General features: G+C 39.2%; 1 protein-coding gene across 2 annotated transcripts in view; it reads left to right on the forward strand.

The window, feature by feature from the left end:
• The window catches only part of Klhdc1 (kelch domain containing 1), a 70290-nt gene that overhangs the window by 41952 nt on the left and 5234 nt on the right, over positions 1-23104 (forward strand). Inside the window, exons 6-11 of one of the 2 annotated variants that reach the window (XM_045155062.1) lie at positions 1393-1476; positions 5194-5277; positions 5765-5823; positions 9827-9939; positions 12459-12528; positions 19130-19214. In XM_045155062.1, coding sequence (XP_045010997.1) covers positions 1393-1476; positions 5194-5277; positions 5765-5823; positions 9827-9939; positions 12459-12528; positions 19130-19214 — 495 coding nt within the window. The remainder of the gene's footprint in view (positions 1-1392; positions 1477-5193; positions 5278-5764; positions 5824-9826; positions 9940-12458; positions 12529-19129; positions 19215-23104) is intronic. The other variant, XM_045155063.1, reaches the window with a different exon arrangement.

Genomic DNA, 23104 nt, shown 5'->3' on the forward strand with positions numbered 1-23104 from the left:
AGCCGGGCATGGTGGCGCATGCCTTTAATCCCAGCACTCAGGAGGCAGAGGTAGGAGGATCACCGTGAGTTCGAGGCCACCCTGAGACTCCATAATGAATTCCAGGTCAGCCTGGGCTACTAGAGTGAGACCCTACCTCAAAAAACCAAAATAAATAAATAAATAAATAAAATACAAAAAAGAAGGGCTGGATATATGGCTTAGAGGTTAGGGTGTTTGCCTGCAAAGCCATAGGACCCAGGTTTGATTCCCTAGTACCTATATAAAGCCAGGTACACAAGATGACTGGGTTTCATTTGCAGTGGATAGAGGCCCTGGTGTGTGTGTGTGTGTGATTTAAGTTCAAAACAAAGAGAGAGAGAGAGAGAGAGAGAGAGAGAGAGAGAGAGAAGCCAGACATGGTGGTGCATGTCTTTAATCCCAGCACTTGGGAGGCACAGGTAGGAAAGATAGGAGGATCACTGTGAGTTTGAGGCCAGCCTGAGACTATACAGTGAGTTCTATGGCAGCCTGGGTTAGAGGGAGACCCTATCTTGAAAAAAGAAAAGACAGAAAGAAATCTTTTTCTTTTCTTTTTTCTGGTTTTATGAGGTAGGGTCTCACTCTAGTCCAGGCTGACCAGGAATTCACTGTTAGTCTCAAGGTGGCCTCAAACTCACAGCAATCCTCCTACCTCTGCCTCCGGAGTGCTGGGATTAAAGGCGTGCACCACCACACCCAGCATGAGTATTCTTAGAATTTTTTTTTTTTTTTGGTTTTTTGGCTTTTTGAGGTAGGGTCTCACTCTAATCCAGGCTAACCTAGAACTAGCATATGTAGTCTAAGGGTGGCCTCCAACTCACGGTGATCCACCTACCTCTACCTCCCAAGTGGTGGGATTAAAGGCATGCGCCACCATGCCCAGCACCAGCATGAGTATCTTTGAAAAAGATTTTTCTGAGCTGAACCAAAAGAAAGAATACATATATATGTTACATATATAGATATAGATATATATAACTTTAATTTGTATGAATGAATGCATAAGCTTTTTGACTATACCAGTAAATATGCGGCAAAAGTGTAATGGTAATATAAAGATTTTAAATTATTTATTTATTTATTTGCAAGCAGAGAGAGTGAGGAAGGGAGTGAATGGGCATGTCAGGGCATCCTGCAATTCTGCAAAGGAATTTCAAATGCCTGGACCACTTGGAACATCTGGCTTTACATGGGTACTGGAGTATTAAACCCAGGTTATTAGGCTTTATAGGCAAACACCTTAATGGCTGAGCCATCTCTCCAGTCCTTTTAAAGGTTTTTAAAATTATTTATTTATTTATTTATTTATTTATTTATTTATCAATAATGTAAAAGACTTTAGATCTTTTAATATTTTTTTTTCTGTTTTAGGAAGAACAGATATTCTGGGGATGGCATAATGATGTCCATGTATTTGATACAAAAACACAGACTTGGTGTCAACCAGAAATTAAAGTAAGTATTGTTAAAACTTAACTTTATAGCCTGACATGGTAATGTACACCTTTAATTCCAGCACTTGGGAGGCCAAAGTAGGAGGATAGCTATGAGTTTGAGGCCAGCCTGAGACTACATAGTGAATTTCTCCCCCCCCCCAACAAAAACAAAACAAAAAACACAAAAGAAAGAAAGAAATAAAAATATGTTAGGATGCCGGGCGTGGCGGTGCATGCCTTTAATCCCAGCACTCAGGAGGCAGAGGTAGGAGGATCACTGTGAGTTCAAGGCCACCCTGAGACTCCATAGTGAATTCCAGGTCAGCCTGGGCTAAAGTGAGACCCTACCTCAAACACCAAAAAAGCAAAAACAGTTGGGGGGGGGTGCTGAAGCTGCTGGGATTACCATAATAACAAAAGTTTGGGGCTGGAAAGATGGTTTAGTGGTTAAGGTGCTTGTCTGCAAAGCCAAATGACCCAGGCACACAGTCACACATGTGTCTGGAGTTCATTGCCAGAGGCTCTGACACACCCTTTCTTTCTCTGGCTTTTTCTCCCTCTCTCCCTTCCTCCCTCCTTCTCTCTCTCTCTCAGGTAAATAAATAAAAATAAAAATATTTTTTAAAGTTTTATTTTTTTGGAAGTGCTAAGAGCCAGTCCTTATTTAACTCTATGTCAAGTCCCACCTTATTCCAGGCTGACCTGGAATTCACTATGAAGTCTCAGGGTGGCCTTGAACTCAAGGTGATCCTCCTACCTCTACCTCCCAACTGCTGGGATTAAAGGTATGCGCCACCACACCAGGCTCCAATCCCACTTACTACTAACTAGACCTAAGCCTTGTTCTTCAGGTACCTTCCTTGAAGTACCTCACCTTCAAGTAAGCCTGGAAAGTCTAAGACACTGGATGGACACCTTAAATTTCCTACCTCCACATTCAGCAGCTAGCTACATAGAAAGTTTCAGGTTAGCCTATGCTGCTTACTCAGATATGGTCTCAAAAAGAAGGAAAGGTGAGGGGGAGGGAGAGGATGGGAAGGGAGGGGAGAGAAGGGAAGAGGAGGGGACAGGAGAGAAAAAGAAAGAGAGAGGGAGAGAGAGGCTGGGTGTGGTGGCAGACACCTTTAATCCCAGCACTTGGGAGGCAGAGGTAGGAGGATCACCAAGACTTCAAGTCCACCGTAAGACTACATAGTGAATTCCAGGTCAGCCTGAGCTAGTGTGAGACCCTACCTAAAAAAAGAGAGAGAAAGAAAGAAAGCAAGAAAGGATCTGCTTTATTTACTGAAAGTAGAGGGAAGTACAGAGGTAGTAGGAGTATTATGAGTTTGAGGCCACCCTGAGACTACATAGTGAATTTCAGGTCAACCTGGCCTAGAGTGAAACCCTACAGAAAACAAAAAGAAAGATAAGTTTTTTGGTTGTTTATTTTTATTTCTTTATTTGAGAGGGACAGACAGACAGAGAGAGATAGAGAATGGGCACAACAAGGCCTCCAGCCATTGCAACTCAACTCCAGATGCATGCGCCACCTTGTGCATCCGGCTTACAATGGGTCCTGGGGAATTGAGCCTTAAACTAGGGTCTTTAGGCTTCACAAGCAAGTGCTTAACTGCTAAGCCATCTCTTCAGCCCTAAGAGAGTGTGAAGTATTTTTAACGTTAAGAGTTTTAGGAAGAAAACAAAACAAAAGAAAAAACAAGAAAATGATTTATTTGTTTGTTTTGAGGCAGGATCTCACTATAGACCAGGCTGACCTGGATTTACTCTGTACCCTAGGCTGGCCTCCGACTAGTAGTGATGCTTCTCCTTCAGCCTCCAGAATGCTGGAATTATAAGCATGAGGCATCATGCCTTGGCACAAGCCAAGATCTTTAGAAAAAGATAAAGCACTGTGATTTGACTTAAACTAACATTGATTTTTTTTGTGTGTGTGAATTTGAGTTTTTGTGAAATTGAGTTTTTTGTGAATTTTGGAGTCTCTGAGAACATTACACTGCATACTGCTCACTCTTTTTTTTAAAAAAAATATTTTATTTTATTTATTTATTTGAGAGAGACAGACACAGAGAGAAAGACAGGTAGAGGGAGAGAGAGAGAATGGGCGCGCCAGGGCTTCCAGCCTCTGCAAACGAACTCCAGACACGTGCGCCCCCTTGTGCATCTGGCTAACGTGGGACCTGGGGAACCGAGCCTCGAACCGGGGTCCTTAGGCTTCACAGGCAAGCGCTTAACCGCTAAGCCATCTCTCCAGCCCCATACTGCTCACTCTTAATGTTTGTGTGTGCGTGTGTGTGTCAGAGAGAGAGAGCATAGTTTTAATTTGATTTTTTTTTTTCTTTTGGTTTTTCAAGATAGGGTCTTGCTCTAGCCCAGGCTGACCTGGCACTCACTATGTAGTCTCAGGGTGGCCTTGAACTCATGATGATCCACCTACCTCTTCCTCCTGAGTGCTGGGATTAAAGGCGTGTGCCACCACGCCCAGCTAATTTGATTTTTAAAACTTATATTTCAAGCTAAATTGAAGAAATTCCATTTTGTTAAGTAGTATTAGGCATGTAAGAACAAGGAGAGAAGAAATGGGAGAAGAAATTATTCTGGAAGAGTAGTATAATTTTTAATTGGTATTTAGGATGAACTTTTCATCAGGATATTTTTTTTTTTTACTTTTTTTTATAATTAACAACTTCCATGATTGTAAACAATATTTCATGGTAATTTCCTTCCTCTCCCCATTTTTCCCTTTGAAACTCCACTCATCCATCCCCTTTCCCTCTCAATCAGTCTCTCTTTTATTTTGATGTCATCATCTTTTGTTCCTATTATGATGGTCTTGTGTAGGTAGTGTCAGGTACTGTGAGGTCATGGATATCCAGGCCATTTTGTGTCTGGAGGAGCCTGTTGTAAGGGGTCCTACCCTTCCTTTGGCTCTTACATTCTTTCTGCCACCTCTTCCGCAATGGACCCGGAGCCTTGGAAGGTGAGATAGACATATTACAGTGCTGAACACTCCTGTCACTTCTTTCCAGCACCATGTTGCCTTCTGAGTCATCCCAAGGTCACTGCCATCTGAAAAGAGAAAGTTCTCTAACGAAAAAGTCAGAGTAGCATTAATATATGGATATGAACATAAAGAGAAGTGCTTACTGGGCAGTTTGATGATGAGCATTGTATATACATTTAGCCAGGCAGCAGCAGACGTTCCACCCCTAGGGCTCATGACTTCTCCAAATGATTTTTTTTTTTTTTTTTTTTTGAGGTAGGGTTTCTCTCTAGTTCAGGCTGACCTGGAATTCACTATGTAGTCTCAGAGTGGCCTCAAACTCATGGTGCTCTTTCTACCTCTGCCTTCCAAGTGCTGGGATTAAAGGTGTGCGCCACTATGCCCAGCTTCTATCAGGGTTTTTAAAATTAAGTTATAAAAATAGCATGCTTGGGCCGGAGAGATGGCTTAGCGGTTAAGCGCTTGCCTGTGAAGTCTAAGGACCCCAGTTCAAGGCTCGATTCCCCAGGACCCACGTTAGCCAGATGCACATGGGGGTGCACGCATCTGGAGTTCATTTGCAGTGGCTGGAGGCCCTGGCACACCCATTCTCTCTCTCTGTCACTCTCCAATAAATAAATTAAAATGAACAAGAAAAATTAAAAAAAAATAACATGCTTATCATGCTGAGCACAGGAATGTGACTGTATTGCAGATGTTTCAGATTTTTGCACTCTGTTCTGATCTCTGCAGGGTGGCGTTCCTCCACAGCCGCGAGCCGCTCATTCTTGTGCAGTTCTTGGAAATAAGGGTTATGTCTTTGGCGGACGTGTTTTGGTTAGTGTTTTTAATGGAAATGATATTTCCATATGTGATGCTTAAGATAAAAATTCATCCTCTAATTTGTGGTGCATTTGAGCATTCAGGTATATTCTAGAATAGAATTTTTTAACACTAATTTTTATTTATCTTCTGTTTCCAAAACAGAGCATCCACAGGTTGTCATCATAAATGAATATAAGTCATATTTTATGAGAAGAGTACTTCATTTCAGTGTAGTATCAGAAATGTTTAATTTCTTATCATCTAAACTCTGTTAGTTTAAATACATTTGTTTTCTCCTACGCTAGCTACACTTTTCTCCTACATTAATTTTGGAGGTCTATCTTAATTTTATTAATGCTTAAAATTTATTGCCAATATCTAAACTTCTGATGCTAAGTAGAAGAGAGACAATCTATTCTTAATGTGAACTTGTTTTAAAACTAACATGTTAGTCCATAAAAGCTACAAACACTGTCCAATTTAACACATTTTATTTTAGCAAACTAGGATGAATGACTTGCACATTCTGAACTTAGATACCTGGATTTGGTCTGGAAGGTAAGTGATGCCTTGTTCCAATCTATAGAGATGTGTGTATGAACATGTATGTGTGACATAATCCAAATTTGGGTCCCTAACATTGAGTTGATATTTTTACTTCAGATTATATGTCTAATCAAAGACCATAAAATTTAAGTAACTTTTCTTTTGTCTAGTCTTCTCTATCTCTCTGCCTGTCTCTCTTTCCCTTTCTCGATATCTCACTAATAATCCCAGACTGGCCATGAACACTGGGTCCTCCTGCCTCAGTTTCCCAAGTGCTAGGATTATAGTCATGTACCACCACACCCAGCTAAAGGAAGTTTGTTCTTTAAACAAACTATATAAATAAACATGAAAATATAAAGGGTTGGAAAAATGATTCTGAAAAAGTACTGTTTGTTGTTGTTTTGGGTTTTCAAGGTAGGGTTTTGCTGTAGCACAGACTGACCTGGAAGGAATTTATTATGTAATTGCAGGCTGACCTTGAACTCACAGCATGTGATTAAAGGCATGTGCCACCATGCCTGGCACATATTGGTTTTGTACTAAGTATTTTTTGGAGACTGGTCTTAGAAGCAATGTTGTGTGTCTGAATGGGAATATTAAATGACTAGATAGTAAAGTGGTAAACTTCAGAGTTGATTCACCAAAACAGAAAATTTACTAAGTATTAATTTGAACATTTATATAATGACGTGCCCATTCTCTATCTATCTGCCTCTTTCTCTCTGTGTCGGTCGCTCTCAAATAAATAAATAAAAAACAAAAAAATTTTAAAAAATTATGAAAAGGGACTAGAGAAATGGCTTATTGGTTAAGGCATTTGGCTGTAAAGCGTAAGGACCCAGGTTTGATTCTCCAGTATCCACATAAGACACACTTGGTGGCGCATGCATCTGGAGTTTGCCTATAGTAGAGCTAGGGGCCCTGGCATAGCCTTTATCTCTCTCAAGCATTCTATCTCAAGTAAATAAATAAGAATAAAAAATGAATTTAAAGAAGATCTTTAAAAACAAAAACAAAAAAATCCAGGCCTAGTGGAGCATGCCTTTAATCCTATCACTTGGGGGGCTTAGGTATGAGGATCATCATGAGTTGGAAGCTAGCATGGGCCACAGAGTGACTTCCAGGTGATCCTGTGCTAGAGTGAGACTTTACCTCAAAATAAACCAAAAGAATAAAAATAAAACTATGAAAGTATCAGAGAAAGTATAGCTGATTATTCTTCAAATCTTGACATTGAAAAATCTCTTATAGAGGTTATGTAAATCCAAGGGTGATAAATAAAAAAGACTGATTGATAAAACCACTTAAATTAAATATTTCTCAGAAATAAACATCGAAGACATAAATATTTCTATATAGAAAAACATACTACCAAAAGTGAAAAGGCAAAATGGAAAGTATAAACCAACACTAAACTGGAAGTAATATCTGCAGCATTTTTTTTAACAGAGAAAGGTATGATTAAAAACCCCCAATAACTTTGAAACTCAGCAGAAACAAAAGACAATCTAGCCGTGCATGGTGGTGCACCCCTTTAATCCCAGCACTTGGGAGACAGAGGTAGGAGGATCATTGTGAGCTCAAGGCCACTCTGAGACTACATAGTGAATTCCAGGTCAGCCTGGACTAGAGTGAGACCCTACCTCAAAAAAAAAAAAAAAAAAAAAAAAAAAAAGAAGTGGGCAGACAGAGACTCAGGCTCAAAATGAGAATGGGTGGAAGAGAGATGGAACAAGATACTCACTTCAGGCCAGTCCATAAAGCCCAGCAAGGGCACATACACATTCATACACCACACCACACACACAAATAAAAAGAAAAAAGTTATTTTTGAAAGATGTGCAACCTCATATATATCAAAGAAAGAAAAGTAAAACTAAATTCTTATCTATTGGATAAAAATAACAATGACCAGTGTGTGCTAAGATGTGACAGTACAATTGGTAAGAGTATGTATGAATGGCACAGTTTTTCTATCAGGTAATCTGACAATACATTTCATATAAGAAAGGGGCAAGCTGCCCTTGGGGCTGGAGAGATGGCTTAGTGGTTAAAGCACTTTTTGTTTTTGTTTTTGACATATGATTTCACCCTAGCTCAGGATTGACCTGGAATTCACTATGGAGCCTGCCCTCGAACTCATGGCAATCCTCCTACCTCTGCCTCCCAATTGCTGGGATTAAAGGCGTGGGCCACCATGCCCAGCCTTGTTAAGGCACTTTCTGGCAAAGTCAAAGGATCTAGGTTCTATTCCCCAGGACCCATGTAAATCAGATGCACACTATTCCCTAGGACCTATGTAAACCATATGCACAAGGTAGCGCATGTGTCTGAAGTTAGTTTGTAGCAGCTAGAGGCCCTAGTGTACCCATTCTCTCTCTTTCTCTCTTTCTTTCTCTCTCTCTCTCACCTTCTCTTGCTCTCTCTCAAATAAATAAAATAAAATTTTTTTAAAACACTTCAAAAAAATTAACAAGAGGAGAAAAAAGAAAGAAATGAAGCCAAGCACAATGGCTCATGCCTGAAACCCCAACACTCAGGAGTTTGAATCGCAATTGACATGAGTTCAGGACAGCCTGGGCCCTATCTCAGACCCTATCTCAAAAAACAAAACAAAACAAAAATAGGCTATGCATGATGACACATGCCTTTAATTGTAGCACGTGGGAGGCAGAGGTAGGAGCATTGCCATGAGTTCAAGGCCACCCTGAGACAACTTAGTAAATTCCAGGTCAACCTGAGACTCTACCTTGAAAAACCCCAAAAAGGGTGAGAGATGGCTTAGCAGTTAAGGTGTTTGCCTGCAAAGCCAAAAGGACCTTGGTTTGATTCCCCAGGACCCACATAAGCCTGATATACAAGGTGGCACATGCATCTGGAGTTCATTTGCAGTGATTAGAGGTCCTGGCAGGGATATTCTCTCTCTCTCTCTCAAATAAAAAAAAATAATTTTTTAAAAAAAAGAATCCCCCCCTAAAAGAAAAATGGGATTTTTACCTTTGACTCAAAATTTCTCCAATAATAATCACACACACACATATGTAAATAAATAAAATTATATATATATAATATATATAAACATATAATTTATATATTTATATATTATATATATAATTTTATTTTATTAATTTTATTTACTTATTTTGAGAGAGAGAGAAAGATAAAGAATGGATATGCCAGGGTCTCCAGCCAATGTAAACAAACTTCAGTCACATGTGCCACCTTGTGCATCTGGTTTATGTGGGTACTGGGGAATCGAACCTAAATCCTTAAGCTTTACAGGCAAGTGCCTTAACCACTAAGTCATCTCTCCAGCTTGCCAATCACTAGCATATTTATGGATGTGAATGTGTGTGTATATCTAAAATACATTTATGCTGAGTGTGGTGATATACACCTTTAATCCTAGTACTGGGGAGGCAGAGGTCACCCTGAGTCAGCCTGGGCTAGTGTGAGACCCTACCTTGAAAAACAAACACAAATAAAATACATTTATTGCAACCTAATTAATAAAAGGCAAACCTTGGCTCAATCTTCATGTCCACCAACAAGCTTTCATTACCAAAAGACACTGTAGTCTATGGGAACATTGTACAACATATTTAATGAAAACAAATTATTGGGCTGGAGAAATTTCTCAGTGGTTAAGGTGCTTGCCTTTAAAGCCAAACGACCTGGGCTCAGTTCCCCAGTACCCACAAAAAGCCCAATGCACAAAGTGGTACATGTATCTGGAGTTCATTTGTAGCAACAGAGGGCCCTGGTGGGCACATTCTCCTCTCTCTGTCTCTCATAAATAAATCAATATTTATAAAGATGGAGATGGATGTGATATGCATGCCTATAATCCCAGTATCAGTAGACTTGAGGCAGGAAGATTGGTAATTGGAGGCCAACCTGGGTATGATAGTGAGACTCTGTCTAGGGGGGAAAAGAGCTCATGAAATGATCAAAGTCTTTTTATTGTGATTAATGAGAAAGTTAGATTTTAATGTTTTATTCTTTACCATAGGATTTCAATTGATGGAGAAAGCCCAAAGAATCGATCATGGCATACTTTAACTCCAATATCTGATGACAAACTTTTTCTATTTGGTGGACTAAGTGCAGATAATATTCCATTAAGTAAGTCAATCAAAATTTTATCTTGTAGTTGTCATCTCATTTTTCTTAGTTGTACTTCATACTTATGATAAAATTAATCTTCCAGTTTTTCTCTTTATCCCCAAACATAGGTTTATATTGAAAATTAAAAAGAGGTTCGCCAGGCATGGTGGTGCACCCCTTTAACCCCAGCACTTGGGAGGCAGAGGTAGGAGGATTGCCATGAGTTCAAGGCCACCCTGAGACTACATAGTGAATTCCAGGTCAGCCTAAGTTAAGAGTGAAACCCTACCTCAAACCCTCCCTACCAAAAAAAGAGAGGCTCTCTAATAAATAATTTTTTTAAAGGGCTGGAGAGATGGCTTAGCAGTTAAGCCACTTGCCTATGAAGCCTAAGTACCCAAGTTCCATTCCCCAGAACCCACGTAAGCCAGATGCGCATGGTGGCACATGCATCTGGAGTTCATTTGCTGTGGGTAGAGGCCCTGGCACACCCATTCTGTCTCTCAAGCAAATAAATAAAATTAAGTGAATAATATTATTTTTAAAAAGAGAAGGCCACTGGGTGTGGTGGTGCACACCTTTAATCCCATCACTTCAGAGTCAGAGGTAGGAGGATTGCTATGAGTTCAAGGCTAGCCTGAGACTACATAGTGAATTCCAGGTTGGCCTTAGCTAGTCTAAAACCCTGCTTTGAAAAAAAAAAAGTATATTGAGAGTTGGAGAAATGTCTCAGTAGTTAAAGGTTGCTTTCTTGCAAAGCCTGGTGGCCTGGGTTCAATACCCATGTAGCCACATCAAGTCGGATGCACAAAGTGACATGCATGCATCTGGAGTTTGTAGTGGCAGGAGGCCCTGGTGTGCCCATTCACTTCTCTCTCTCCTTGCAAATTATATATATATATTTGGTTTTTCTAGGTAGGGTTTCACTGACCTGGAATTCACTCTGTTTTCTTACAGTGGCCTCTAACATATGGTGCACTCCCAAGCCCAGCTTCAAAAATATTTTTTAAGATATATTGAACATTAATAGTCTTCTGGCCACTAAACACCAGAGGAAGTTACTCATAAGGATACTTAGTTATTCTCACAGATGATTCCCTAGTTTGTGAGATTTTGATTAAAATAAATTTAGAACCTAACAGAAACTAACATCTGTGTAATTATTTCACTTCAATTTTAATTCCTATTCACTGTTTTTGTCCAGTGATCTATACAAAAACTAAATGCCTTATTCTAGTCAGTTACCTCCCCCATAGATTTAGTTTAAGATTGGTTATATGGAAACCAAAAGTTTTTGTTTGTTTGTTTGTTTTGCTTTTCAAGGTAGGGTCTCACTCTAGCCCGACCTAGAATTCACTATGTAGTCTCAGGGTGGCCTTGAAGCCACAACAATCCTCCTACCTCTGCCTCCCAAGTGCTTGGATTAAAGACATGAGCCACCACACCTGGCCTTTTCTTTTCTTTCTTTCTTCTTTTTAGTTCAAGGTAGGGTCTTGCTTTAGCTCTGGCTGATTTGGAATTCACTATGTAGTCTCAGGCTGGCCTCAAACTCTTAGAGATCCTCCTACCAAAAGCATGTACACCACCATGCTCAGCCATTTTCAGTTTTTTTTTTTTTTTTTGCTATCTTAATGGATTTGTGTTTTTTGTTTTTTTTTAAAAAAGATCTTTGGGCTGGAAAGATGGCTCAGCAGTTGAGGCACTTGCCTACAAGGCCTAATGACCTGGGTTTAATTCTCTAGTACCACATAAAGCCAGATGTGCAAAGTGGCACAGTGTCTGGATTTTGTTTCTCTGTGCTTGCAAATAAATAAATAAAACTCAGATACATGTGCCACTTTGTGAATCTGGCTTTACATGGGTACTGGGAAATTGAACTCAGGTTGTTAGGTTGTGAAGGTAAGCACTTTAACTGCTGGCTGAGCCATCTCTCCGGCTTGTTTTACCTGGGCATGTTGGTGCAGGCCTTTAATCCCAGCACTTGGGAGGCAGAAGTAGGATTGCTGTGAGTTCAAGGCCACCCTGAGACTACTGAGTGAATTCCAGGTCAGCCTGGGCAAGAGTGAGACCCCACTTCTAAAAACCAAAAGAAAAGAAAAGTCCTTGTTTTGTTTGGCAATGCATTCTGAAGTGTATATGGGAAAAATGGCATGACATCTAGGGCTATACTTAATAATTCATCAAGAATAACACAGGGACAAATGGATAATAATGTTGCAAAATCTTTTTCTTTTTTCCCCTCCTCTCTCCTTCTATCCTTCTCTCCCCTTCTTCCTTTTTGTTACTGGGAATTGAATCCATGGTTCATGTGTGTTAAGTACATACTTTACAACCAAGCTACACCTTCAACCTGAAACCTTCATAGCTATTGTATCTGGGATATATACACACTCTACTTTTGTATATATTTCCAGTGTTTATGAAAAATGTGCTTACATACTGAAGATAATGATATAAATGTTACATGATAAATTTTGTAAATAATTAAAATTGATCCAAAGCCTCATTTTAATTTGTGAACTGTCATAATATTGCAGGTGATGGTTGGGTTCATAATGTAATAACAAATTGTTGGAAACTTATACATTTACCTTACACAAGACCCAGGTAAGTCTAGAAGTTTACAAGTGGTAAAACAGTTAAGCATTTTTAAAGTATTAGGCTATAGAATAGACTTCATAGTATTTTTATTAAAATCATAAGTCATCAGTAAAGTACTTTTTAAGTAAGCTTTATGTTAACTAAATAAGTTAATTATAATTTTGAGTATATTGTTAGAAATGATTTATCCAGTTTTATCCATGTTTGCATGTTTGAAAATGTTATTCTTTTAGTTAAATGCATAATCTTATCTGATAAATATGGAAAGTGTAAGATAATTGAAAATATACACTAAGGTTTGTTTTGTTTTCTTTTTTAGGTAAGGTCTCACTCTAGCCCAGGCTGACATGGAATTCACTATGTAGTCTCAGGGTAGCCTCAAACTCACAGTGATCCTCCTACCTCTGCCTTTCAAGAGCTGGGATTAAAGGCATGCACCACCACTCCCAGCCTGAGGTTATTTTTTTAAGGTTTTTTAAATGTATTCATTTATTTATTTACTTAGTGGGGGGGGCGGAATGAGAATGTACACACCAGTGCCTTTAGCTACTGCTAATGAACTACAGATGCATTCACCAATTTGTGCATCTGGCTTTACAAGCATACTAGAGAATGGAACCTGGGTCCTTGAGCTTTGCAGGCAAGCACCTTAACCACTGAGCAATCTCTCCAGCCCCCTTAAGGTTAATTTTAAAAATATTTTATGTACTTATTTTAGAGAGAAATAGAAAGAAGCATATATAGAGAGAAAGAGCGAATGGCATGCTAGGGCCTCTAATCCTTCAAACAAACCCCAGACACATGCACCACCTTGTACACTGGCTTACATGGATCTTGGGGAATCGAATTTGGGTCTTTTGGCTTTGCAGACAAGCACCTTAACCACTAAGCAATCTCACCAGCCCTTAAGGTTAATTTTTTAATGTTACTGTTTTTTTTTTAAATTTTTATTTATTTATTTGAGAGAGACAGACACAGAGAGAAAGACAGATAGAGGGAGAGAGAGAGAGAATGGGCGTGCCAGGGCTTCCAGCCTCTGCAAACGAACTCCGGACGCGTGTGCCCCCTTGTGCATCTGGCTAACGTGGGAACTGGGGAACCGAGCCTCGAACCGGGGTCCTTAGGCTTCACCAGCAAGCGCTTAACTGCTACGCCATCTATCCAGCCCAATGTTACTGTTATTAATAAGCAGATAGGGATAAGGTTGATTTTAATCAGTTTTTAGAAGAAATTTAAAGCAATTTAGTAAAGAAATTTACTTTCTTGTTGATTTAGTGACAAATTACTTTTCCTTATTAACAGTCTGAGCAAGGCATGACATATTCCTGTAATCCCAATATTGGGGAGGTAGAGGCAGGAAGATCAGGAGTTTAAGCTCATCCTCAGATACATAGCAAGTTTGAGGTCGGCCTGGGCTACATGAGACCTGGTCTTAGAACAGAAGAAACAAAATATAGTTTGATGTGTTCATTAATATTGCTTGTTTGAAAAGAGAAAATGTTAATTATTTGTGGTTTATTATGGGATAAAATTATAGAAACTAGTATTAAAAAACAAAAAAACCATAGTAACATAATTATTTTTTCAAATTTGATTGACTAGTATAATAAACATGTCTTCATAAATTCACTTCAGTATATAATAATATAGTAACTAATAGAAGTTATAATTTCTCATGCCATGTACTTCAGAACTTTTTTTTTAATTTGCAAGACAGGAGAGAGAAATTATGGGAACACCAGGGTCTCCTGCCACTGCAAATGAATACCAGATGCATGTGCCACTTAGTGCATCTGGCTTTACATGAGTGCTGGGAAAAGAAACCAAGGCCATTAGGCTTTGCGCTCAAGCACTTTTAACTGCTGAGCCATCTCTTTAGCCCTGAAACTAGTTTTACTGTAGATAATTCATACTAGTGTGAAGTCAATTTAGTGGTACATATTTTTGTTATTTGATAAATGGTAATTAGGTAATTTATTTGAAAAAGAATCTAAATATATATCTTGGAAGTTATATCTATATTAATATACATTTTACATTTAGAGGCTATCATAATTATGTATGCTCTTCCTGTTTTTATATAAAAATTCATTAGAATAAGTTACTTTATTTTTATTTTTATTTTTTTACTCTACCTCCTCCTTCTCCTCCAGTTTACTGGCCAAGGTAGATCTTCAGGCTACATGTTGGTGTCATGCTCTTGGTGGCTGAGGAGGAGAGGAAAGAGGAGGGGCCAGAGAGGGGAGGGAACTGAGCTGAGAATATGTTACTGTAATAACTCTGGCTCTTTTGAAACATATTTGTTTAACTAAAAGAATTTTATGTAAGATATGGGAACTCATAGTCCTGGCTCAGCTACTCCTCAACTTTTTGGCTTTACAAAGTCCCTTAATGAAACTCAGCATAAATTTCTTCATCTTTTAAATGAGAGAGTTGGTCATAATCTCCATGTTTTTTATTGATTTTATGATTATATTGATTATAAACCAAAGTAGTTATAAAATGTTTATTTTTTAAGTTGCTGTTTTATATTTTAAGCCTTCATGATAATTAGAATAAATCAACTGTTAATAATCTAGTAGTTAGATCTAGAGCTCTATAACAAGATTTCTTTTGATTCCACTGATGTGTCATGTAAACAATATGCTTTATTAGAATGTCTAGGTGATAAGTTTAGAGCAGCTGTGAGAGGACAGAAACTTTCAGTCTATAGAAAAACATCAGGTTGCAAGCTAGATGACACCCAAATCAAGGCAGGAAAGGCTTTCCAGTGTTCTTCGATGATGAAATCCAGGCCAGAGTTTCCCTCAGGCAGATAAGACAGAGCAGATCTATCTTCAGGTATGAGGTGAGGAGGAGAACAGGTGGGATACAGTTGAGTGTAAGGAGAACATATGTATGTGTCTATAAACTTTTATGAAAAATGATAAATTAAAACCTCAATGAATTTTGTACAAAATTTTCCAGTTTATAATATGAAATGTAAGCTGCCCAATTCTCCTCTTAACTTTAAGGGTTTTTCACATCAGCACTATTAACGTTTTGGGCCAAGTAATTCCTTGTTGTTTGGGGGTACTTGCTTATCGCTGGCCTTTGCCCACTAAAAGTGAAAAGAACTTTCATTCTCTCCATGTTGTGATAACCAAAAATATCTACTGGTAAAATGTCCCTTGAGAGACAAATCTCCCCTGATTGAGAAGCACCTCTTTACAGTGTAATACCCTTCTCCAGGCTTCACTTCAGATAAACTATGTCTGATGAAAACCATCTGTAGCATCATCTCTGAAGCTGTATCAGAGGCTGACAGAAAGGACCCTCAATTTAAGTGTGCCAGTAAAACATGTCGGATCAAATGTTGTATGTGTAGACAATTAAGTTCTATCACATCCTATTAATATTGCCAAGGTTAGCTGGGTGTGATAGCGCACACCTTTAATCCCAACACTTGGGAGCAGAGGTAGGAGGATCACTGTGAGTTCAAGGCCAGCATGGGACTACATAGTGAATTCCAGGTCAGCCTGGGCTTGAGTGGGACCGTACCTCAAAAAAAAAAAAAAAAAAATTGCCAAGGTTATTCATGGTCTTTTTTTTTTTTTTTTTTAATTTTTTTAATTATTTGTTTATTTATTTGAGAGCGACAGACACAGAGAGAAAGACAGATAGAGGGAGAGAGAGAGAATGGGCGCGCCAGGGCTTCCAGCCTCTGCAAACGAACTCCAGACGCGTGCGCCCCCTTGTGCATCTGGCTAACGTGGGTCCTGGGGAATCGAGCCTCGAACCGGGGTCCTTAGGCTTCACAGGCAAGCGCTAAACCGCTAAGCCATCTCTCCAGCCCATTCATGGTCTTTTATCCAGGAATTTAATCTATTCCTTCCCTTAAATGAGAACATACATTATATTTTGCCTTCCTTACTTAGTCTCTCTTCTATTTCCCATATCTACCTCACAATATAACTCTCACTGGAATTTTCTATCAATTTACATTCCAGTATATGATTTGGAGAATTGGGCAGTATTCACCAAACATATCTCATGACTCAGTTTTACCCTGGGTCACAAGTATATTTATCTTTGAATGTGTGTATAATTGTGTGAAGAAAGTATGCATAACTCTACTGTTTGTACTTGTGGGATTTAAGTAAAAGGGGTTAATGTACAAAACTAATTATTCAGTGATAAAATCAGTCGTAATACATAATTATTTTGGAAACTTGCTTTAGCAGTTTGTTCTATTAAGAAAAGAGTTCTAGCACTTGGGAGGCTGAGGCAGGAAGATTGCCATGAATTTGAGCCCAGCCTGGGCTACATAATACATTCCAGGACAAAGTCTCTCAACACACACACACACACACACACACACACGCACAATCACCAAACCATAGAACATAAAATAAAACAAAGAAGGAGCTGGGTGTATCGGCACACAACTGTAATCCCAGCTCTTGGGGCTGGGGGTGGCAAAGATAGAGAGATCACAGCCAGTTCAAGGCCAGCCTGGGCTACATGAACATGAGTTCCAGGTCAGCCAGGACTACATAGCAACACTTTATCTCAAAGAAAACAAAGTAAAACAAAACAGGACAAATCAGTACTCTCAAAGTAATGACTTAGTAAAATTCTTAGTTTTATCTTATAAGATTGGGAATTTTATGAGAGCTAGAGCCAATGAAAATACTGAAATTATAAAACTCCAAAATCATTTTTGGCAAATACTATAAAGTTGAAGACATGACCATTTCCAAAAGAACATTATATGCTTTAGTCCTCTATGAATGATATGTATATTTAATCACTGAATAAATTATATTGGTATTTTGTGTTTGCTTTTGCTAATCAAAAAGTTTTTAAGCACTTACTGGGTGCAGAATACCATATTGGGCAGTTTTTAGAAGCATGAAATTAGCATATCCAAGTTCCAGTGGTGTACTGGGATACGGTTAAACTACTCTCGGGAGACACCTAATATGTAGCATTTGCTGATTTCCAAGGTGTAAATACTCCCACCATGGCCGATTTCAACTAGCAACGTGAAGTCACTGAACCTGAAGCTGGATGGAGATACGCACAACTGGCTTCCAATAGCCAGTGACCTGGTTCCAGCACACCACTGTGGCAGTGTCTGACCTCACAGGCTTCAGTCTTTTTAGGGAGCTAGAAGACACACACGCCAAATAGCATGTAGAGCAGCCGATCTTCAAATGTAAGTTAGGATAGTTTAAAGTGAGTGTGTAAATACCAAAGGGGGCTGAACAGTGATGGCAAGAGAATCAGTATGGGTGGGTTATTTGGGACACTTCCTGGGAGTTGAGTCAGTTTTTTTGTTTTGTTTTACATTTATAAAGCCTAGGAGAAAGAAAGAAGACAGCAGGGCTCCTGCAAAACAGGAGGGGTCCCGAGTGGGTAATCCCTGAGCCTGTTCTTAAGGAGAAACTGTAGGAGGATCACTGTGAGTTTGAGGCCAGCCTGAGACTACATAGTGAATCTCAGGTCAGCCTAGGCTAGAGTGAGACCCTTGAAAAACCAAAAAAAAAAAAATAAATAAATAAAATAAAAATTAGATTTATGAGGAAAAGGAATAGTAGTTGGTCATTAATACGGGGGTAGAAAAACCAACTATTGTAGTACAGCTGATTCCTGATCAGGAAATGCCTATGGCAACTATAGGTTATAACTTACAGTAGGGATAGTGATTGCCTAGCATGAGCAATGCCTTGATTTCAATCCCCAGCACTATAGAAAAAAAAAAAAATTTCAAATAGGTAACAAAAGAAAGTTCTCAGCTGGGCGTGGTAGCATATGCCTTTAATCTCAGCACTTGGGAGGCAGAGGTAGAAGGATCACCAAGATTTCAAGGCCACACTGAGACTTCATAGTGAATGCCAGGTCAGCCTGGGCTACAGTGAGACCCTACCTCAAGAAACCCCCCCCAAAAAAAAAATCAAAGTTCTGACACATTTTGAGAAGATGCAAACGCTAATTACTCTGATTTTAATTAGTGTACATTGTATCCATGTATCAAATTATACTGCATTCCATAAGTATGTGCAAGTATTAGGTGCTAATTAAAATTTTTTCAAGTGCTTATGATGACAAAAATACGAGAAAAGTATTTATTACAATATGTATATGGAAGAGATTAGAGACAGTCTGGAAACATATTATGGTATTCTGTACCCAGAGTGATGGTTTGACATAAAAATGGGAAGGAAGTACCATGTTGGATTTGTCAGCTGATGGGGACAGAGTACAGGAAAGATGTAGACAAGCATGATAAGAACAGTGACATGATAGACAGCTGTGAGAGAACTGGACAGATGCCTGTTAAGCAGGAAGGGGACCAGTTCCTTTTAAACTGATTTCAAGGACAATATGTATTAGATAAAAGGGTAGAAAAGTTGGGAGCTGTACAGTTACTGGGAATCATATCCTTAGCTGAAATTAATAATATTTGATGAACTCTAAAGAACTCTTTAAAGTGTAACCCTTTTGAAGTAGATTAAATGTTAAAGTGTATAACTTACAATTGATGCATATGTATATATGTAGATATGTATATACAGTTTCTTCCTTGATAGTATTTCACTCTGTTTATAATTTTCAATCACAGGTTATGGCATACAGCATGTTTGGGAAAAGAAAATGAAGTAATGGTATTTGGTGGGAGCAAAGATAACTTACTTTTTTTGGATACAGTAAGTAAATCTTTTATCTAAAATTAATTTTTCTGTGAGTACTTCTGTTATTCAAAACAGCTACTCAATAGTATTGCTGCTTTTGTAGCTTTCCACAGTATGGAAAGCCATGAAGCACAAAATGTTACTCTGGAATTGTTAATCTTCAGAGGAAGCAGTTTGATGACATATTTCAGGATATTTTGGATTCACAAAACAAAATAGGTTTCTTGATTTCATTAGCAATATTATTTTTTAAGTTTTTTATTGACAACTTCCATGATTGTAAACAATATCCCATGGTAATTCCTTCCCTCTCCCCATTTTCCCCTTTGAAACTCCATTTTCCATCATATCCCCTTCCCTTCTCAATCAGTCTCTCTTTATTTTGATGTCATCATCTTTTCTTCTTATTATGATGGTCTTGTGTAGGTAGTGTCAGGCACTGTGAGGTCATGGATATACAGGTCATTTTGTGTCTGGAGGAGCACGTTGTAAGGAGACCTACCCTTCCTTTGGCTCTTACATTCTTTCCGCCACCTCTTCCACAATGGACCCTGAGCCATGGAAGGTGTGATAGAGATATTTCAGTGTTGAGCACTCCTCTGTCACTTCTTCTCAGCACCCTGGTGCTTTCTGAGTCATCCCAAGGTCACTGCCATCTGAAAAGAGAAGCTTCTTTAACCAAAAGTGAAAGTAGCATTAATATATGGGTATGAACATTAAGAGAAGTGCTTAGTGGGCAGTTTGGTGAGCATAGTATATACATTTAACCAGACAGTAGCATATGTTACACCCCCAGGGCTCATGACTACCCCTGTTGTAAGTTTTCAGTATCAGGGATGTATTCCCTTCCAAGGAGTGGGCCTCCAGTTCAATTAGAGAGTGGTTGGTTTCCCCCATAGCAGACTTGCCACCATTGCACCCATTGGCTCATTTGGCCTAGTTGGCCAAATTTTAGGCTTGCAGTGTCCACTGTTGAGTATCTTCACTGGTGATTTCTCTCTCTCTCCCATTAAACTGCATGCAGCATAGCTTTTTCCAGTTTTCTGTCAGCTGGCCTACATGGAGAAGGTTTTTAGTTCAGCTCCATCATGGTTTCTCAGTATCTTGCAGCCCAAGTTATGTGGAATCTTCAGCAATAGGGTCTTGTCATCTATTCCTGGTGGGAAACCAAGGGCCTCATCATTAGCCATATTATTGAAAAGAGCTTTTCTTCAGTGCTAGGGTCTCACACATGTTGTAAAGCTCTCTACTTCTGAGCTACATTCCTAGCCTTCCTTTCTTGTTCTCTTTGAGCTTTACCATTCATGATTATAATTTGATTGCATTAAAATATTTACAAAAAAATTTAATTTAATTTTTATTTATTGATTTGCAGTTAGAGACAGACAGAAAGACATACACATACACAGAGAAGGAGGGATGGAGGGAGAGAATAAATATGGGTGCATCAGGGCCTCCAGCCACTGCAAATGAACTCCAGATGTATGTGCTACTTTGTGCATCTGGCTTCATGTGAGAACTGGAGAATTGAACTCCAGTTGTTAGGTTTTGCAAGCAAGCACCTCTAACCACTGGGCAATCTCCCTAGCCCCCTGAATTAAAATATTTATATGTAATCCTAGAAGCATAAAAATGCTTTTAATGTATAGGCTACACATAATAATAAATGTCCATCAATCCTGTTGAAGCTGCTTTTTTATTGTTTTCTGAGATACGGTCTCACTCTAGCTCAGGCTGACCTGGAATTCATTATGTAGTCTCAGGGTGGCCTCAAACTCTGAAATCCTCTTACCTCTGTTTCCTGAGTACTGAGACTAAAGGCGTGGTCCACCATGCCTTGCTTGAAGCCAATTTTTAAAAGTATTTTATTTATTTAACATAGAGGCAGAACAAGAGAGAATGGGCATGCCAGGGCCTCCAGCAATTGTAAACGAATTTCAAATGCATGCACCACCTTGTGCATATGGCTTACTTGGATCCTGGGGAATCAAACCTGGATCCTTGGCTTTGCAAGCAAGTGCCTTAACTGCTAAGCCATCTCTCTGGCCTTTTTTCTTTTTTGAGGTGGGTTTTTCTCTAGCCCAGGCTGACCTGGAATTCACTATGTAGTCTCAGGGTGGCCGTGATTCTCCTACCCCTGCCTCCCAAGTGGTGGGATTAAAGATATGTGCCACCATGCCCGTCTGAAGCTACTTTTTTATTCTTTGTCTTAATCTCATCTACTAACTTTTCTCTCAAGAAGAAAGTGATTTTGTTGAAATGCTTAAAGTATATTTATTTTTATTTATTTATTTAGAAATAAAGAGACAGAGAGAGAGAATGGGCACTGGATGATTGAACCCAGGTCAATAGGCTTATAGGCAAGTGCTTTAACTGATGAGCATATCTCCATCCCTTAAAGTGTTTTTGTTTTAAATTTAAATTTTTATTTTTTTAAATTTTTTGTTTATTTTTATTTATTTGAGAGTGGCAGAGAGAAAGGGAGCAAGAGGCAGATAGATAGAGAGAGAATGGCAGACAGACACAGAGAGAAAGAGGAAAATAGATAGAGAATGGGCGTGCCAGGGCCTCTAGCCGCTGCATATACTGCAGATGCATGTGGGTCCTGAAGAATTAAGCCTCGAACCAGGGTCCTTAGGGTTCACAAGCAAGTGTTTAACTGCTAAACTATCTCTCCAGCCCTTTATTTTTATTTTTTGAAGTAGGATCTCATTCTAGCCCAGGCTAACCTGGAATTCACTATGTAGTCTCAGGGTGATCTCAAACGCACCCTGATCTTCCTTCCTCTGCCTTCCAAGTACTGGGATTAAAGCATGAGCCACCATACCTGCTCATCTGAAAGTTTATTTTTATTTTATATATCTTTGCTGCTGATTTCATCCATCTGTTTTACACTTTAATTTAAAGCATTTCATCTCTAAAATGTGATAAAGCCAAAGCTGAAGGGATGGATTAGTGGTTAAGGTGCTAACCTGCAAAGCTAAAGGACCCAAGTTAGATTCACCAGGACCCACGTAAGCCAGATGCACAAGGTGGAGAATGCTCCTGGAGTTTCTTTGCAGTGGCTAAAGGCCCTGGCACACCCATTCTCTCTGTCTATCTGCCTCTTTCTCTCTCAAATATAAACAAAATTTTTAAAATAACTTTAACCTGGGCTTGGTGGCACACACCTTTAATTCCAGCACTCGGGACGCAGAGGTAGGAGGATCACAGTGAGTTCAAGGCCACCCTGAGACTACATAGTGAATTCCAAGTCAGTACTTAGCAACTAGGTATTGTGGCTTATTTCTATAACCCAGCTCTCACTAAGGCCTAGCACTCACTCAGGGGGTTGAAGCAGGAGGATCTAGAGTTCAAGGCCATCCTGGGCTACATAGACTGTATCAAAATCAAAATCAAAACATAGAAGTGAGCAACAAGAGATCCTGCCTCAAACATGGTGGAAGGTGAGGACTGATACCTAAGGTATTCGCTGACCTTCATTTGCAGGTCATGGTATTACCTGTTCCTACGGTCATATACTCAAAGAACTCTCAGAGAGGAAACTGTGGTATAGCCCAGAGATTGAGTGCTTGTCTAGCATGGGAAGAATGGAAAGAGTGGTAGGTTTGATTCCCACACCATAGAATGGACCACCTGGAAAAGGAAGGCCTGACGGAGAGGAAATTTTATAATAAAAAATTATTTGGCAGAAATAGTTCTGCTTAAAAAAGAAGCAAAAAGCTGGGCGTAATGGTGCACGCCTTTAATCCAAGCACTCAGGAGGCAGAGGTAGGAGGATCACATTGAGTTCAAGGCCACCCTGCGACTACATAGTGAATTCTAGGTCAGCCTGGGCTAGAGTGAGACCCTATCTTGAAAAACCAAAACCAAAAACAAAAAACAAAACAAAATCAAGCCAAAAA

This window comes from Jaculus jaculus, chromosome 7 (assembly GCF_020740685.1).
Source record: "Jaculus jaculus isolate mJacJac1 chromosome 7, mJacJac1.mat.Y.cur, whole genome shotgun sequence".
NCBI classification, from domain to species: Eukaryota; Metazoa; Chordata; class Mammalia; order Rodentia; family Dipodidae; genus Jaculus; species Jaculus jaculus.